We start from the raw sequence: 20,077 nt of genomic DNA on the forward strand, positions 1-20,077 counted from the left end.
ACATGTCACTATGACTTGAATGAGTGAACTGCTTAGTAGGACTAAAATAATTACTCAATTAATTAATTCATTAGCGTACTGACAACATTAATCTTCAACTATAATCCAATTATTGCTTAACTCACTTTGGAAATACAATGTTGTGGTTTCGGCCTTAGCTTGACAAAGAATGGACTTAACATATACTTAAAAAAAGATTAGCAAATTAATTGATAGTAAAGGAAAATCCCAGTCCCAGTTAATTTGAATTCTTTAAGACAATAGACGACATTTAAAATGTGTCTGTTTGAACTTATTGTGGCTTTAGCAACCGGGCAAACTAGCTTGCTAACCTAAAATGGATGGATGGATGGATGGATGGATGGATGGATGGATGGATGGATGGATGGATGGATGGGTGGATGGGTGGGTGGATGGATGGATGGATGGATGGATGGATGGGTGGATGGGTGGGTGGATGGATGGATGGATGGATGGATGGGTGGGTGGGTGGGTGGGTGGATGGAGGGATGGAACGGCAAGTGAGTAAAACCTTTATTTAGTAGGCAGTATTCAATATATAAATTGAGTGTGTCGTAAGGATGTGGTACGTTAGTGTGCCGTACTTTAGTATTGGAACACAGCCGATCTCTCTTTCACTGATATGCATCTTGTCCTGTCTGGATGTTCTGCACCATGACTATCCTTGGTAACTGGGTATGAATGGACAGGCTCAGACTCTATAATGAGGAGCTCTGTCAGCACTTCAGCTTCAGAGACTTTTATTGCAAAGTGTAAGTTAAGCAAGAACAGAGGGGCTGCTGTATATCTCCTCTGTAAAAACGATGTAATGACTACTACAGATGATAACCTTGTGATAAACTGAACTTCCTCTCACATCCTTTTTCTCACTACCTCGACCCCTTTAAAAATATCTTCACAATTGCATTTAGATAAAAGATGTAAGAGATATTGTAGTTCTTGTATTAATCCTCTGAGAATTTAAAAGACTATTTTACAATCAAATTGTTTCTATTGTGTATTTTGAGGTCATGTGTCCATTTCAATCTGTTTTTAAATCACTGTCTGAACTCGAATAAGCCAGCAGGAGAAAAGTGCTCAGTGGATGAGACGTGTTTACCAAGCTGCTGCTGCGACATGTATTAGGCAGATGGGTGTGTTTCATAAAGCTTTTCATTATTAACTCAACAATGGCTCTCACATACTTGAAAACCACTCAGTGAAAAAGCCTGTAAAACACATAGGGGCTGAACTGGAAATATATATGTGCCGTTGTACAAAATGTTTTCAAATGCCAGCTAAGGTTATATGCTTAAATTGGTTGGTTTGAATAATAAATCATTGCTCTTACTCTTGCAGATGTTGCTGGATTCTCCTTTTCAAGTGTTTTGTACCCAATTCAACCCCTGTCTAATCAGTAAGCTAATTTAAAACCAAAGTTGAAATGGCAAGGCTATCTCTCCACGCAATAACAACAGCAAGAAAACCTGAAGAAACAAGGGGCTGAATTAAAAAAAGAATAATTATTCACACTTAACAACCAGCAGTGGTTATTCTCTGAGGTAATCAGAGATTTCACAAAGCCATTCTTTGTGGTGACCTTTGCTTTGGCTCTTTATGCAATGTAATGTCAGTTGTTATAAATTAGTTGTGGCTGTTCATTTATCTGTCCTATAGAAGTACACACCCAAATACAAAATGTGGGAGTGCGTTATTTATTCATCTATCATCCTGTAAAATATTTTACACTCTGAATAATGGAGGAGCTCAAGGTCAGTTATTACAAGCTGAGCAATTACTAAGGAAATATAATACAATTATTGCTTTAAATAGTGACCTGAATCTTAATGTCCAAAGACTTGAGTCCGTCTCCAAAACCTTAGATCTCCACAATGGCAAACATCATAAACTTAAAGAGTCAAACTTTTGCTGTCATGAAAATTACCACTGGGACCAAAGGCTACTGCTAACAGTGCATGTAGAAACCAGTGATATCTCTACACCAATAAAAGACCAATAAAACAGCATATTAAGTTCAAATTCAAAGTCAAAAGGAAAAACACCACTGTGCATTTCCTATAAAAACACTTAAAATAACACTTGACACAGTTTCCCATAACTCCCTGTGTAGTACAGAGCCTCACTCGCTCACGCCTTCCTTCTCATTTAAACATAACCTCAGTACTGCCCTTCCCGCTGGACATGCAGCCCCTTTCTTACCTCTCATACTCCAGGTTGTCATGGTCACAGCGGGCGTCCTTGTGCTTCTCCCAGTCCTTCCCGTGGCGGCACGTCGTCAACGACACAATGTCCTTTCCGTTGTGGATGTGATGAAGAGCGTTTCTGGTGTCTGAACCGATTCCCGTCAGATAGCGCTTCCCCTTAAACATCAGCAGGTACTTCCTTCGTGGCGGTGTGGCATTCCTCACCAGCCATCCCCGCTCTCCGCCCTTCTGTGGGTGTTCCTTTGAGAACAGCGGGATGGACACGTCAAAGCCAGGCCTGAAATGTTCTGTGTTGAGGCTGGCTTTGGCTAAGATGGCCTGGCCAATGTTGAAGCCTAGGTCCTCTGTGTAGTTAGGCCAGGTGCCCGAGTACAGGTTGAAGATCAGGTGGTTCCTACCGTCATTCCAGAGCGGATAACCCTTGATACGTTCATCCAAATTGGGCACAAACTGTCCTGATAGCTGGTCCCGATCTAAGGTGTCTATCCCGAGCACAAACAGGCACGCTTCACGGGGGTCTGTTGTGAAGTACCGGGACTCACCTATGGACATCAGGATCTTCCTGTAGCTTTCTGACACATGGTCATTTTTCTCTGTCGGATATATATACACCCTGAACCCTTCTCTTCCTCTACGGCGACACCGCGAGAAGTCGAAACAGGTCTCCATACGGCAGCGACTGTCCTTATAAATGGTCGACCACGCCTGGCGTCGCTGGCGGGGCGACTCAATCGTCCCGGGGTCCGTCTGGAGCTCATCCAGGTGGGCATAGCGGGGCAGGAAGGCCCTGTCGGTCCAGTTGGGCCAGGGGCGCATCACTTCACCCCGCTGGCGTGTCAGCAGGCGGAGCACACGTAGCTGGGCTCCTCCACCGCAGTAAAAGAGGACCAGCCAGCAGCACGCACACAAGCCCAGCAGAACATACTTCTTACGGGCCTGCATGGGGGCCTGTCACTGTCTCTTTATTCCGCTCTGTCTCTCTTTCGTCCTCTGATTTTCCTCTCCTCTGCCCCTCAGCTCTGTAGCCTCACAGGGGCGGGGGGGGACTGACTTGTGATTTTTTTAACAAGGAGGGTCTAACGAAGGACAATGTGTTAACAAGGACATTACTGCCTCTGAGGGTGGCCCAGTCCACTTTGCCATTTAGGATAACGCAATCCGAGTAACTGACTCCCCTCTCTCAGTCTCTTCCTGCCTCCCCCATTTGCTCTCCACTGTCTTCTCAGATTTGTGAATTAGCCTGTGTCTGCTGTGGCATGCGCTGCTGCTTCTGTGTGCATTTCCTCCGCTGCCCAGCCGGGTTGAGGGTGATGAAGGGTGATTTCTGCACTCTCTCGGGCCAAGCTTGCTGCCTCATGGTGCCTGGCGCTTCCTGCAGTGCCCCTCCTTGGGAGAAGTAAACAAAAACAATACAGCTCAGTACACAGTCAGAGTTGCTGCCCCTCGACAAATACAGAGACATACATCATAAAACTACTGCCTCCAGAGATCCCATAACTTACACCTTTGTTTGTCCAATGGGTATTAGCTTTAATTTGTTTTTCATTTTGGACCGACTGCCACTCCTAACACATGTAAACAACAATACTGAACATTTGGGTACTGTTTAACTTGCAGCAGAGGATTTAAAACTGTTCAAATCCATCTGTAGCTTGAGCTCATAAAGAGATAAGTATAACTCAGAACCATCTGTTCATTAAGTCCAACTTCTCTCTATCTCCGTCTCTCTCTGGCCTCCACATTCCAGTAAAAATATGTATATGTGTTAACTTCTGGATGAGTCTTAGACAGGACTAGATATTATCATGCTCTTCAAGCTCCAGTTCAACCGAGCCAGATACAGTTGAGGTGAAGTGAAGGAGAAAATAAAAGATCTCCAATGGAGATTTTGGAAACGCAGAGTGAAAACAGAGCAACGTTATAGCCCTAAAACGTCCGTTCACCTTGGAGTGAAGGCTTTCTGTGTTACATCCCCAAAACTTGTAACGGTTTTTCAGCCTCGTATTTTTTGCCAAACATCCCCCCTATAACTCCCCAACATGTACAGTTAAACGTAGTGTGTGTAGGGGGAGATCGTCTCACAGTGAAGGGCAGTGTTCGTACTGCCAGCTGCCACACAAAGGCAGCTTTCAGGTCTCACCTGGCCGCTCTCGCTCTCTACCTCTCATTCACATTCCCCGTGTCTGCCTCTTCTCCAGCCAAGCAGAAGTGATGCCTGCCTTCTCTGCTTGCCATAAAACAAACAGCACACCAGCGTAAACAATGCACGTTCTGATTTTCCCACCTCAAAAGGTTACAGGAAGTGAGGGTTAACGTGTGAATTGAATGGCTTCTACTCGTGATTGTTCTGTATATACTCTAGTTTGTATCGGGAAAACCTCAGCTTCAGAGAAATAAAGGAAAACAGCATGAACACTGTTTATCTATAACTGGTTTTCAACGGAATCCCTGAAACTAAACCGTTCACATATTTATCGGTCAAGAAAAGCCCTACATGCCTTTAGCTTTGGAAATAAGGCTGTAACTTTTTGAAAGTCAGAAGATGGATAACCATTCAAAATTAGAATACTCAGTCTGTTATTATCTGTTCAAACTCATCATTTTAGGGGGGAGTTCACAAAAAAACATTAATTTGATTTGTGGCGGCTCAGTGTTTCCAAAACTGCGTCATTCTTTAACACCCCCTACTGCCTTTCCAAGAAAATAGAGTATTGTGTCTCTTACAACCTCTATTTGAATGCATCAAAAATAACTTAAAAATGCATACATAAAGCACACAAAATGGCCCATTTCTAATGAGCCTCATTGCAAAATTCAAAGATATTATTGCTCCTAGTTTAAACCACTTTATGCTTTGGGAAGTGAGCCTCCTAACAAGACCTCTATCTCAAGCTTGCTCTGACCCTCACCACCGACACATAGGCCTCAAGCGTATTTATACTTTGCCACATGCAATCACATGCAAAACTAAAATAGCAAATTACACTCTCATTACTTTCATTAGTGCACTACATTTAAAGAATGGGAACTCAAGACGGGTCATATTGCTGTTGCAATGATGTGCTGATGCTATCAGCGGCTGCCATGAATTCATCCCTCAATGTTCTCACACTCATATGTTGTTGTTCTCTTTGCTAACGCGAAACAGAGAAGCCTAGCAAGCTGTGCTAAACAGATAATCCTGTCACCGAAGCAACGGAGAATTCATGTGTGGAAGGATTTTGGATTTGATCCCATAGATAGAGGAAAAAGCCATGGGTAATGCTGAATTGAAATGCAACTGCCTTAAAAAACAGATAGCTCGTCCCTCATGCAACGCAGAGTAGTCACTGCAAACAAATGGAGCGACAGTAACTGTGGGCAGCATTCAAAGACATGATAGTTCAGATTTATTCAAACTTGACAAGGTGATAGGCCCTTTACTTAACTGTAGGTTGGCTGTAGCAGAAGCATCTGTACATGAGCTTCTTACAGTGCCAGCGTGTGAACACTACAGCTGGTAGTGTCAGCCAAACTGGACCAGATACTTCAAGCCGGCTAATCTGCCAGAGGTGATGTAAGTGGGTGGTTTTGGCACCTTCCTTGTTTCTGCTTCTCTGGCTGTGACTGTAGCAGCGTGAGCAGCAAGCAGTCCAAGTTAGAGACATAGACACTTGGGATCCCATTACATTCTGCTCATCAATAATTCCCTTGCTCCTTTAGTTAAGGAATTGATTTTTCTTTCTTAATTTTTTTTCCTGCTTTATATCCCCTGCCACCAACGCGCACAATTAGACCTCACTCTTCTTCAGGGAACACTCCGGTATGTGATGAGAACGAGCTGTGTCCTGATGATTTGTGGTTGTGGGGATAATTGATGGTGTTGGCAAGAAGGTGTAATACAAAAGTGATGGTGGGTATCATTATGATGATGGTAATGATGATGGGCACGCAGAATTTATTCCATTGCCTTATATCATCTAAGGCTATTGAAATCCATTGCTTTTGTTTGTCTTCCCGCAGTTGTCCTGTATAGATATCCTCATTGATTTGGGTGCACTGAAGTCTCTCTATTACTGCTGGATCAACAATAGGAGCTTCCATGTCCTTGCTTAAGCTGCAATAACACCATCAAACACAATCGTTTTAAACACCTTCACTTCACTACACCCTTTATTTGATTTAACTTATCAAATAATAGCAGCTCACATTTGAATTGATTTCAAAATTATAGAGATATTTCCGAGGCAATAAAGCATTTCAGGTTTAGAGGAGGAAAGGGGATAATATGTGACATTAATATTATCATAGAAGCAAAAGAATATATCAAATTGGGGAATGATAATATCTATTTGTTCATACCCTTCTCTCACTTCACAACAGCTCCCGTTTAAGACTGTTAAGTTGCTCCCTACCATCCTAATTTGTGTGTGCAAGGACAGCCTGTACAATGGTCCTTGTGAGGCCATTAACAACCGGCTATAATGATAAATGTAACTCAGAGAAACTCTCGGGCATGCCTGGACCTGACAACAACCTTGGAGATACAAATCAGCAAGGTGACACACACGTATGGATGCACACATACACACACGTAAGTGGCTTTAAGTGGTGAGAGAAGTCCCTCTGTCGTGGATCAATGATGGATCATTATGGTTGGGTGACTAGCACTGGAAAAAGCCACAAGGCTCATTGAATTGTGGGGCCAGAGGTGAAGGAAAGGGTTCAAGGAAAGGTGAGAGCAGGATTCAGAGCTCAACAATTCCACTGCTCTTCAGTCCCTCTATAACTTATTTTCCTGCACTCCATCATTCGCCTTCTTTTTTGCCTAATTTTCCTCTCCTACCTAACCTGACTGGAGGGTTTTTACTAAACAATAGCATTTTGCACTGTTCTCCTCTTTTAATTATTCCTGCTTCAGCTTCAAATGGGGCTGGGGGAGGTGAGCACAAAACACTTAAAAGACACGAGGAATCCTCCCAGCAAGGCCAACAATTCTTTGATCATTTGTTTGCCTTGAGTGCAAAGAAACTTCCAGACAGGTTCATTTCGAGTTTACTGAGCAAGCAATGAGATTGTGTGAACACCGCAAATGGAAAGGCAATAATGTATGCTGCATTCAAATCAGATAATATAAAGTGGCAGGTGTAGCATGTACTGTATAAGCAGAGCAGGAGAATGTTCCATAATCTCACTGCAATGGGAGGAACCTCTCAGATTGTTTGCTCACATCTCTAAAATGGAACCATTTCGATAATCTCTCCGAGTGAACACACTGGATTTAAAATAGAATCCCCAATGTCAACGAACTCAAGGGCTATTTTTGATTATTTGTATGGTATGCATTATTTTCAGTAAAAAACATGCTGCACACCCCAATATTAATAGCAAGTCAACAACTTTACCTTACACTGCTCTTGTATGGATCCTACTTACACCATGTACAGTGTAAAATCAGATCACAGTTACTATTATTAATGACTTATTTTATTAAAATACAATGTTTGTTTCGCTGTGGTGTAAACAGATACTTAAGGTACTCTCTTCACATCGAAAAATGTTTTATGTGCTGTAGTATTAAAACGTTATTTCCGATACCTCTAGTAACCGCGAGTGTCCCAAATCAAGCAACGGAAGGTCATTAATTAAAAAAGGACAGGAAAGAATCATGTCAAGGGGAAAAAAAAAAGGGGAGGATGAAGGACATTTAAGAGGCATGGAGGGAGAGGATGACAAGTGGGAGAGGGAATTAATGATCCATATGTCATGGATGACAGCTGGACCAAGTCCCTTTACTTCCTGCCCTAGATATTCTCCACTCTGAGGGCACTAAGGGCTTCCCTCAACTGTTTCTACCTGCTGTGAGTTTTCCACAGAACTACACTATTAAGTCATTCGGGGAAATGGAATAGAATTCTGTCATCCCATCTGTCTCTCCTGAATTCTGTTTACACAGCAGCTTATTCAACTGTGGTTAGGCAGTCTTTGACAACAAATGAAAACTGACGTGTTTTGAAATGGATGTCTCCGGTGATGGCCTTCTGCAGCAAATTGAGTATTTGTCAATTTGCGTTTTTCTTCCACAAAATGGGATATTTTTTATTAAGATATTTTGCCTTTCAGGGACAGATTGTCTTTCTTCATAGTTGTTCAATTGATGGTTTCCTGGCCACAGCACCAGTTCTGAGCACAATATTGTGGATGCACAAAATACAAATCACTGCTATTTAAGTCATTTGCAGGTTTGAGCCACTGATACTGGGAGAAGCAGAAGCAGCACCATTATTATGTCTGACATTGTTTGGGTAGTATCATAGACCAGGTTGTAAATTGACACTGGATGGGCTAAATGTCTGGTAAAATGATATTTCCTTTTTCCATCTGAATTTATTAGCTTTAGTGGTCTTTATGACCACACGGATGATGGAAGCTGATACGCTGATAACTCCTGGGTGATGCACTGCATTTACAAATACCAGTGTTCGGTGGTAGCCAGGCCTTTCAGTGACTTGTTATGGCTGAGTGTGCTTGAGTGTGTCTGATCTATACTTATACACACATCTGGCAAGTGTGTTTTTTCTGGCGACATATTAGTTCAGTAAAATGAAGTGTTCTGAAGAAAACACACATTTTGTGGTGAGGTGAAAGCCTCAGTCGAGCTAAAATTAAATCCCGGACTCTGTCATTACGGGCCTGAGAGATGTGACAGCGTGACCTGGGACCAGAAGATAGCCGCACTGCAATTTGTTGTGTTATTGTAGTTTTCCAAATCTTTTCGCTTGTGACCCCTCAAAATGATTCTTCTTTCCAGTTGTGACCCCTCAATTCAGGTTGAATATGTCTCTGATTGGAGGAAAGATCGAACAAAGAGTCAAGTGCAGTTTGTAATACAGGTCTCAGCATTATGGAAGCAGTGAACGCTGAGGGAGCTGCTACTCAACAAGAGTAACTGTGTATCTGTGCAGCAAAACAAACTCACATTGTTTTAATGGAGCCACCCCATGATTTTCCAGTTGAATGCTTTTAATGAAAAGCAGCAGCAGTAAGAAATGTGGGGAATGCATTAGTGATATTTTTATAAAGCTTTGGTTAGCTCTAAAGAGATGAACAGGGTTATCAATAAAATGAAATTACAATGGGTTCCATGCTGCATTGTTTCCTTTGAGTCCTTTATGCATGATAAGGACGTTGTGGTAAATGCGGACTCGATTCCTGAAAATCTTAGATCCTCACTTTAAAGGCCAAAGGATATCAAGTTATCTAAATCAGCAGCAAAAATCTAATATTAGGTCTTGAACCCTTAGGTTGGAAACTATTGTTTCCTTGATAAAGTGACCTTAGTGGCCAGCCTAGTGAAGAATGTGTGTGTGTTTTTAGTGCGAGTGTAAATTCCTTCATTAAAGCAAGGTTGCATTTCTATCTTTTTTTAACTGCATAGATCCTGAGCGGGAGTCACTGACTGTCAATGAGGTCTGCAGGCATCAAAATAAAAGTTCTGTGCCTGCTGACAGATCTGCATTAAAGACTTACAACCTGTATGTGATCCAAGTTCTATTTTCTGTCCTCACCTACTAGTTGCCCTTTGAAATTGAGATGCTCTTTTCACTCCCACACAGCATACGCAGAAGCAGACACATACACAAGCCCTATGTGCATTTTGGTGTATGCTGAGAACATTTGCTTTTTACTGGATACAAAAACACTCTGTCCACAAGCAGCTACTGAAGTATATTTCCATTAGATCGACCACCTCAGAAGCCCAATGACCATAAAGGTGGTTCTTTAACTAGTCCATTTTCATAATGTGTATAACAGCACATTCTCTTTCACTTTAATAAAGCACCATAAAAAGACTTGCTCCGCGTGGGCAGTGGAACTCTGACACGGTTAATAAGATGTTTACCTCAAGCTGAATGCCCTGCGACGCAACCGGCCTCCCAACCGCGCTCACATTCCAAACTCAGCATAATTACAAGCCGGGTTGATTAATTATGTCTCAACAATATGCTGCACTCCAACGCCACAAGGGCTAATTAACAGAATGAACAAGATGGGTAGGAACAGTTATTAAGGGGGTTCAAGCTCATGCTCGGAATTTGGCAAAGCAGTGGATCGTTCCAGAAAAATGTGATAAAAAAACATGCAGACTAGGATGCATGACACAAACCAGTGGCACAGAGCGCTGAGCTTATAGAGTGAGAAAGCTTTTGATACAGTAAGTGGGCTTCTCTGTGTTCAGGGTGCCTGGCTGTGCACCTGACAACACACACAGCATGTAGTGAAATCCATCTGCCTTATTAACTGTTCCTGCTCGCAGTGCAACCTGCAACTCATATTATCTCCGGAGCTCCAGGCTGAAGGCATTCCTATCGCAGGACTCAGATCAGATCGACCTGTAAACAATCCGACCTTGACAACACGGGGATGATATACGATCTGACCCTGGGATAAGGAAGAAGGGACACATTCCAGATGGGGGCTTAATTAGTAGAATGTCCCTGACACTGGAGATTAAAATAGGAGTTTTTTCAGAATTTGGCTTGAAAAGATTCAGGAGAATAAATAGGCTACATTTCAGACTCCAATGTCTCCCTCTATATTACATATAACAATCATTGTATTATTTATTAATACTACTATACACTATATTATACTACTATACTAGATACTACAACTGTAATTTTGTCATCCTTAATGCCACGGCTTTACTCCCAGACTTGGTTATTATTACACAAAAGTGCATGCAAATAGATCATCACTATGCACAGTGACCCATCAAGGTTAATAGCATTTAAAGGTCATATACTGACATCCTCAACCCCTTTATTAAAAGCCTTGATAACGGAAATGCCCACCACATCTGGGATATGAATAGTATTTGTATTGGCCAAATGCTTTGACAAGACAAGATTTGTGCTTCTCTTAATCACCGGGGAGAGTATTAGAGAACCGTCACGAATGCAAAATCCTATTAAGACGAGGGGGTTGCCATTACAATAAAGTCATTTCATAAATCAGATGAGATCCATGTACAGCTTGCCATCAGGATTCAGCCTCCCCAGAGAGCCTTTTACCCGCATCCCTGATAATAGCAGCACTTTATTTAGGATCACTAAAGGATCAAATGAAAATAACTAGAGAGGTGTAATTAATTGCGGCAGTAACTATATTCATCAGTACATATCTCTGCAAAGTAGACTTTACATTCAGTTTACGTTTAGATCATAGTTGGTTGCAGGGGCGGATCTACTGGGGTGGCATGGGGTGGCAACTGCCACCCTAAAAAATAGCCTTGCCACCCCAGTTGGCAGCTTTGTTTTGAAATAAAAGTTGTGGCTCATCGGACATTTATGAGAGAAAATCCCTAATGTCTGAGTGCAAGTGAATGCAGCACAAGACGCGAGTCTTGTAGCCCCTCCCCCGGCCCTGGCGCGAGCGTGGAAATATGATTGGCGGCGATTTCATTTGAACGGGACGGCGCAAAACGAGAAGCATTCGAACAGTCTATGATTCGGACCCAAGTAGACGGAAGGAATGAGGTATTTGCGGTCTACAATGACAGAGAAGAGACTATCAAGTTTGGCTGTACTCAGCATTGAATCAAAACGCACTAAAGCTTTGGATCTTAATAAGTTTGTGAGGCGTTTTGCTGAACAAGATGGTAATCGCCGCATTCAGCTGTAATGGGAATGCCAACTTGATGCTCTGCTCACGGATGAGCATAAAAAACTGTTAAGATGATGACCTTATGAATTTTTTTTTTTCTTTGAAAAAACAGTTTTAAGTCCTGAGAAAGTGAGACAGTGTGTAAAACTACACTGCCCAGCCAAACAAAAGTAAAATGTTTGTTCTTTCTGATGTAAAGTCAAGGTTGTAACTGTTTGCAGTAAAGTTGTGGGGCGCTGAACTGTTCTTTTGATTCTTATGCATTTTGATATGATAGTAATTTGTCTTTCAAATTTGAAGGAGGGTGAGCAAGCATCTTGAGGAACATTCATCATTAACTCCTCCAAAAAATATAGTTTATTCAATAATAAATGAATATGTGAATCATAACAGTGATTGACAGCTGATAGGAATATTATGATTGTTAATATTATCATATTAATTCAGACAAACATTGATGAGACAGTTAATTAATGTACTTATTGCAGCACTGCAGCAGTCTGCATATATTTGGTACCCCTGCTGGTCTAAGAGTGAAACAAACTCCTTCAGTTACTGTTCAGTTAAAATTCATTAAACTATGTCTGCCACCTTATATATTTCTATTTAAGGCTTTACTGATGTGCCACAATAATGTCACCAATGTTATTGAGTTACAATATAAATATTGTGGCTTTCCAAGTTAACATTGATTGATATGACTGTGATTAAATCAGCATATACTTCTGCAAGGGGATGCCACCCCTCAAAATCTCCTGCCACCCTCTTGCCACCCCATGAATATTTTTCTAGATCCGCCCCTGGTTGGTTGGATGTTCTTCGCACCATCCTGCACTCAGAAACAGCATGACAGCTGAACAAGTGGCAACATTATTTAATATTCTTGGATGTGGCAGAGTCATGTGCAGCCCACAGCCCATCTGAGCAGTGGGAGAAGATGATCCTCTGCCAAAAGATTCAAACGTGTGCTGAATATTTTCCAAAAGCTCAGAGAGTTTACGGAAGCTTTGAACGGATCCAGATAATGAATAATTATCTTCAAAGCGTTAATTACAGTTAATTATTTAGGTCCATAAGTGAATCAGTCACGGTGACACAGTATTTGAATACTACTTTACAACTACTTTAACATGTGACAGTCTCTCTATCAAGCTGTTCAGCCTACCTGTTACAGAACGCTACAGAGATCCGATGCAGGTGGCGGCAGCAGGTTCATGGAGCTGTGGGTAGGGTGGTTCCGGCCCTCAGTCCCCCTGAAGCAGAACAGTTGCGCACTGAACTGTTGAGCTGCTACCGCTCACTTCGCCGAGGACACCAGCTGCAGAGGCTCAAAGCACCAACTTATCCTCCTCATGGGGCGACCCATCACTCGATTTACGAGCCTATGAGGCTGACAAAGCGCAAACATACCCACCGTCCATCAAATAATAAGGCTGAATGTCCCACCGCCCCCTCGTGTCTGTTATCAACATTTCCCAGATCTCGCATTTGCTGATTTGTCGGGTTCTCCTTTATTATCCAGCATGCACCTCTCTCACTCAGAGCACCATGGATCGCACATCATTACTCCCTGCTGCTCCAACAGCCACCTGGCAGTCCTCATAATAAATAAACCAGGCAGTGGCGAATTAAAGTGTCCCTGTTGCACCTACACCGAGTTCAGATTATGGTGACCTTGTATAGCAGTATTCCATCTATATATAAAAGCAACAGAATAACAAAAGGTTATTTCTTGTTTTGCGTCTTTGTATGATCGTGAGGGTTGCCTCCAACATTTGCAATTCCACAACCGAGCAGCGTGAGTGACAAAGGTGCGCTGCTGCTGAGCGACGGGGCAAACAATACACCAGGAGCTGAAGGCACTTAAGGTTACATGGTGGCAACACGCACTGTATCATGTTATAATAGTAACCTAGGCTGTGACATGTGTCAGCGGGCAGTTACGCGTTTAGTTGTATTTACATTAGCATGCCTTAATGCTCTATAACTCCGAATATAGAAATGCAATCTATAATCTCAACAGACTCATCATTCCCTTTATCAGTGCTCCGATACATCTACAAGAAACACATTATCCAAACACAGAGAGCAGAAATAACACAGTGTGAGCACCGCTGAGCACCGACTTCCCCCGCCCCCCCGACACAGAGCTCTCTTACCGGGTGGCGAAGCAGCCTCTTCCCCTCTCTGGTAATTTTCCTTTTCACACCACGGCCGGGCATTTGCGAATCAATTCAGCGTGCAGGTCTCCCCGTCGGGATATGAATGATGAATGTGCGGGTTAAATTGTCCATTTTCCATATCCACAACAGTCTACACACGACCCGCCCCCGGGAGGCAGCGATTGGTCCAGAGGCTGCTCGACGTCTTCGTTCAGCGTAAAGAAAAACACACACATCTGGATGCAACCGCGCGCAACTCGCTGTGGAAACACCGAATTACGCACAGGAATTAAACCGACATGGATGGGCGTCACATTTCTCATGGGACATTTAAATGTAGACTATTCATTCGGGCTGAACTTTAGATAGATATCTTGTCACCTTTGCGGAAACTATTCAAATACATCAGTGTAAACACTGGGCCATCATTATGATGACTATCAGGGAGACCAATGTGGGAGAGTTGTGTTGTTTTAGCTGTTAAATTATAAAACAGCACTTTTGGAATGGCAATATGTTGGCATATATTTAGCTAAACACATTAATCATCTAAAATAAATAACCCCAATTTAGCCTCAAGTTAAGGATTTGAACAAGCCAAAAAGGATGTTAGGAATCAGATCGTTTCGAAATGCACCACTAGCAGAAGTATTTTAATATAGTCAACTGTATTAGCCTATGTGTTGTAGTGAGTGTCTTTTAAATGTGTGACTGCCAACGTGGGTAGGCTACAACATACCCGGGAAACAGAGAGAGTGACTGAGCGCCTTGAAACATGTCTGAGACTCTTGCGCCGCCCTGTGTGCGGATTAAGTCATCCTTCTTTCTTTCCTTCCCTCGGATTTATAACTAATAATGTAGGCACCTTGAGTAAGGATTTCTTTTTAAATATAACTACAGTTCCCAAGGTCAATAATTAATTGTCAAGCTCTAACAGCCATGCTCCAGATGTCCTCTTCAGACAATATGAAGAAATATACCTAGTAATGAGTTTACCTTACCATAAAAAAAGCGAGACAAATGGAGAAAGTTAATTTAGAACCGTTAGAACATTTACACCTCATCACTCCAAAGAGCATTTAAACACTCACTCACTTGCAAGTTTAGAGAGCTTAGAAAAGCAGATCTTAGGCATTTAAATGAAAAAACTGTTCGTGTGAAATGCTTGCACATCTTTTTGATACAATTCCTTTTTGGTGGGGGAACGAAGCTGCAATGAAATATAATGTAAAGAGAATATTTTGAATGCCTGATTAAATAAAACATATTTTGTGAAAGATGTTGTGGTTTTATTTAAAGTGGGCTATATTTGAAAAATATATAGGGCCATACAAAAAAGTATGTGAACCCTTTGGAATTACCTGGATTTCTGCATAAGTTGGTCATAAAATGTGTTCATGATCTTCATCTAAGTCACAACAATAGACAAACACAGTCTGCTTAAACTAATACCACACAAACAATTATATGTTTTCATGTTTTTATTGAACACACCATGTAAACATTCACAGTGCAGGGTGGAAAAAAGTATGTGAACCCCTAGGCTAAATACTTCTTCAAGAGCTAATTGGAGTCAGGAGTCAGCCAACCTGGAGTCCAATCAATGAGACGAGATTGGAGGTGTTGATTAAAGCTGGCCTGCCCTATAAAAAATACACACCAGTTTTGAATGAGCTATTCTTAAGAAGCATTGCCAGATGTGAACCATGCCTCGCACAAAAGAGCTCTCAGAAGACCTACCATTAAGAATTGTTGACTTGCATAAAGCTGGAAAGGGTTACAAAAGTATCTCTAAAAGCCTTGATGTGCATCAGTCCAAGACAAATTGTCGATAAATGGAGAAAGTTCAGCACTGTTGCTACTCTCCCTAGGAGTGGCCGTCCTGTAAAGATGACTGCAAGAGCACAGCGCAGAATGCTCAATGAGGTGAAGAAGAATCCTAGAGTGTCAGCAAGAGACTTAAAGAAATCTCTGGCACATGCTAACATCTCTGTTGACGAATCTACGATACGTAAAACACTGAACAAGAATGGAGTTCATGGGAGGACACCACGGAGGAAGCCACTGCTGTCCAGAAAAAACATTGCTGCACGTTTGAAGTTTGCAAAAGAGCACCTGGATGTTCCACAGCACTACTGGCAACATATTCTGTGGACAGATGAAACCAAAGTTGAGTTGTTTGGAAGGAACACACAACGCTATGTGTGGAGAATCCAAAGGGTTCACATATGGAAATGGAATGCTATTATATCCAATATTTCCCCTGTACCTGAATGCAGCATAAAGCTCCTCCCAAACCAGAAGTGAAACCGGATGGATTTTGCTATAGAAATCCGCGAGCTCCGCCTGTCAGGCAATGTTTTCATAACTATCCTGCCACTTTCGCAACGGTTGTCGACGAGCAGTGAGACAAAGATCACCTGACAGACTTTACTCAGGAAACGTATACACACAAAGATAACTGTGTATTGATTGAATCTTTTACAAGATCAATGCAGTCGCTGGTGTGCTGCTGAGCAAGTATTAGCTGTCTTCATTAAGGAAAGGTATGCTCTTCGTTAGAACTTGCAAACAAGCGGGATTCAGATTCCCCTTTAAAACTAATGTTGGTTTATTTCAGGCTGCTGCTAGGTAAGCGAGGACAAGCATGACATTGTTAAGTATTACAATTATATCGCTTCTGTTCATAATCTGTCATATTGGATTGGTTTAACTAATCGTTCCAAAGTATTCAACTCCCATTTATTTACATTAGGAATGACTTCTGTAATGCAAGATGTTTGGTAAGATACCCGTGACGTCAGTTTGAATAGTCACGTAACAGATACAAATTATTATATTACAAGAAGCTTCACCAATTCATTTTGAGATCTCATAGGCAGGCTAAAAGATGAAACTGAACACGTTTGCAATATGTTTGCACAATATAGAGAACATATACCTCTAAAATAGGCCATATGACCTTTAACCAACTGCTCTGACTACAGCTGATACTACTGTCATTTACCAGAAGGGTCAGACTTGTATTACCCTGCAAGCTTGTTAACTGCTCAGAAGCCTCGTTTTTTCACTTCCATTCCTGTTTTATTTGTGTTTATGTGCAAGAACATATGACTGTATGAATGTTGGACACTCACCCCTGTCTCCAGCCACATATGAATGTTGTTCTCTCCATTCTTTGCTTTCTCTCGGCTCCATGTAGTACTTGTGGTCTGTCAAACGTAAGCATCATGCTGGCACAGCAGGCGGATCGGGTCATGGCACTCGGAGAATGGGAGGAGCGCTGGCAGGAGGACAGAATTGGTTTCCATCAGCCTCATGTACACAAGTAAAGGCCACACTTTGATCTGTCTTTTTGGTGGGATAAGGGAAAACACACGTTTTTGAAACGCTTATGTGTTGGTACAAAGTGACATTTACTGTAAATGCACAATTTCCCTTCAGTGATCCCAGAAAAATGCTTTGTACAGGAGCACATAAGGTCTATCAACATTGATTACATGTTTCTTTTTTAAATGTTTGGATGTTTTTTATAGGGTTTAGTAGTTAAATGCAAGTGTTGATGTAACACTAACTATTTAAAAACAACGTATGCAGGAATGGCTTGTGTGGCTGTTAACAGCTGTTTATCTTTTGACAGGATGCTGGAGAACCACATTGATAAAGTTCTTGCAGGACGAACTGGAGTTCGCTTCTTCTTCCCTCTCTGTGGGAAAGCTGTAGATATGAAGTGGTATGAAACACATGTACTTTATCCAATTAGAACAATTGCAGTTGGTGTTTTCAGTTTTCATTTCTGCTTAAAATAAAAAAGGCAGTTCCTATTAAAAATGTGTATACACCCTATAGTGAGAACATTTAGCTCAGCATGCCCCTGAATTCCTTCTACTGTTTGAATCTCAGGCTAGCAGACATGGGCCACTCGGTGGTTGGGGTGGAGATATCTGAAAAGGCTATAAAACAGTTCTTTGAGGACAACAATATGACCTACAGTGAGGAGCCTGTCCCTGCCCTACCTGGAGCAAAGGTTTTCAAGGTAGGATATCAATACATTTCTTTGACACATTGTAAGAGAAGAATGGATTTAATTCCAGGTCTGCAAACGCGAGGATCCTATTCAGGGGCTAAACAGACTTCATAATTAATCATGTCTTCTTTTATGTTGGTAAAATGTGCGTTATTGTTGAATGGGAAATAAGAATAGTTGACAAAAGTCTGCACTTTGTAACGACAAAACTTTGACAAAATAAAAATCATAACCTTATGTCCCAGTATAAATCAAGTTATTGGACCCAAAAGTAGGATTTTGTAGTTACACAAATTGACAAAATGGATAACCCCCCTTTGTCTTTGTTCCACAGGGCTCAGAGAGAAATATCTCCCTGTATCAATCTGACCTGTACAACTTCTCCAGGTTAGCGTGTGTTTATTACATTTGAAGATGTTCAATTATTTGTACGGGTGAATTTTTAAAACACATGTTCTTTTCCTTTGCACAGCACCATTGGGGGTCATTTTGGGGCCATTTGGGACAGGGGATCTCTAGTGGCCATCAACCCAAGAGACAGAGAAAAGTAAGATGAGGAAAAACACATCAGATTGGTTTTATTCAAAAAACATTTTGTTTATTTGAAAAATGTGACAGTTTGACCTTTTACATTTGAAACCCATGAAAAGCACTGTATCATTTACATAATTCTATAACAAATGCTATAAGACCTCAGGTAGTTTATTATAGAAAACATAGTTTGGTCCAATTTTGAATAAAACTTCACATGCTCAATGTTGTCTGACTTTATTCTCTCTCACAATAACACAGGTATGCTGCACTCATCATTTCTCTTATGGCCAAAGACTGCAGATACCTTTTGGATACGATGTTGTACAATCCTGAATTGTACGAAGGTAAATGTCCAGATTGTGTCTAAATTAACTTTTTGGTGAGTTTGGTGAAAAATAAGATATATTTGTGACTGTGTTTGTCTTTTAGGTCCTCCCTTTTTGGTGCCTGACGACCAAGTGAACAGCCTGTTTGGTGAGTATTACTAAGAACAACCGAGTGTTTCTGTACTGTCATTAACTATCAATGAGGCACCAAATCAATTAGGAAATGAAAAGGGGTGCAGTCAAAAGTGGTACTTAAATGTGTTACATGTTAGACTTTGGGGCCAACATTTATTTTCAGCTTTTAACAGTGCTTTTCTTTTCTTCAGGGAAAAGCTGTGACGTGGAACTGCTGGAGTCTTTTGATTCTCTGACAGACAGACAGCGAGGCTGGGGGCTGGACTATCTAGATGAACGTGTACATCTTATCACTCCAAAGAGCATTTAAACAAGTTTCGAGAGCTTAGAAAAGCAGATCTTAGGCATTTAAATGCAAAAACTGTTATTTTTTGTAATGCTTACACATCTTTTTAATAGTAACATGCAATGCTGGTGGGGGAACAAATCTGCAAAGAAATATCATGTCAAGAGAATATTTTTGAATGCCTGATTAAATAAAACGTATGTTATGACTAGATGTTTTGGCTTTATTTAAACCAGTTGGGCAGCTGTTGTGTATTATTGACTATATTAACAGTTCAAAATAGGACGTTTTAAAAAGGCTATGAATGTAACTACAGTCAAAGCAAGGATAACAGGTTGATGGGGTCACAGATTGAACTGCACATATTAAGTATAAATGTAGTTGGTTGGAAAATATCCTGTTGTTGATATGATGTAGTTTCTAATTCAAAAGCAGGTTAATAATACCTAATGTGACAAGACAATCTTTGTTTTAATCAAGAGTTATCAGTCTCACATATGTCATTGCAGGTGCAGACAAAAGATGAATTAAAGTGTTACCTTCTACACAAAAGCATCACATTTCAGTTTAGATAAAAACATTCTTATTATTCTTATTATATGATTAATTATTGCTATAAAAACTTTAGTATGATAAATCCTAGTAAGTGTTAATTGGGATCTTAGAGTGCTGAAAAGTGTAAAAAAAAGGCAATGCTAATCACATAGGCTATAGGAAATTATATTGTTTTTCGACCA

General features: G+C 41.2%; 2 protein-coding genes across 4 annotated transcripts in view; one reads left to right on the plus strand and one right to left on the minus strand.

Moving 5' to 3' along the window:
* ext1c (exostoses (multiple) 1c) overlaps window positions 1-14,211 on the minus strand; it is a 77,326-nt gene extending 63,115 nt beyond the window's left edge. The window contains exons 1-3 of one of the 2 annotated variants that reach the window (XM_034215135.1): window positions 14,030-14,211; window positions 13,036-13,260; window positions 2,221-3,611 (exon numbers count right to left, since the gene is read on the minus strand). In XM_034215135.1, the coding sequence (XP_034071026.1) occupies window positions 2,221-3,167 (947 nt within the window). In that variant the 5' untranslated portion in view covers window positions 3,168-3,611; window positions 13,036-13,260; window positions 14,030-14,211. The remainder of the gene's footprint in view (window positions 1-2,220; window positions 3,612-13,035; window positions 13,261-14,029) is intronic. The other variant, XM_034215134.1, reaches the window with a different exon arrangement.
* Window positions 14,212-16,335: 2,124 nt separating this feature from the next.
* Window positions 16,336-19,553, plus strand: LOC117545392 (probable thiopurine S-methyltransferase). Of its 2 annotated transcripts, none has more exons than XM_034215145.1 (9): window positions 16,336-16,578; window positions 17,235-17,360; window positions 17,673-17,765; window positions 17,936-18,068; window positions 18,394-18,446; window positions 18,532-18,606; window positions 18,852-18,937; window positions 19,023-19,067; window positions 19,246-19,493. In XM_034215145.1, exons 2-9 carry the CDS (start codon window positions 17,263-17,265, stop codon window positions 19,362-19,364), a joined length of 702 nt encoding a protein of 233 aa, XP_034071036.1. In that variant the 5' UTR covers window positions 16,336-16,578; window positions 17,235-17,262; the 3' UTR covers window positions 19,365-19,493. The 2 variants fall into 2 exon arrangements, with proteins under 2 accessions (XP_034071036.1, XP_034071035.1); XM_034215144.1 differs by having other exon boundaries at window positions 16,357-16,663; window positions 19,246-19,553.
* The last annotated feature ends 524 nt before the right edge of the window (window positions 19,554-20,077 follow it).

This window comes from Gymnodraco acuticeps, unplaced genomic scaffold (assembly GCF_902827175.1).
Source record: "Gymnodraco acuticeps unplaced genomic scaffold, fGymAcu1.1, whole genome shotgun sequence".
In the NCBI taxonomy this organism is placed as follows: Eukaryota; Metazoa; Chordata; class Actinopteri; order Perciformes; family Bathydraconidae; genus Gymnodraco; species Gymnodraco acuticeps.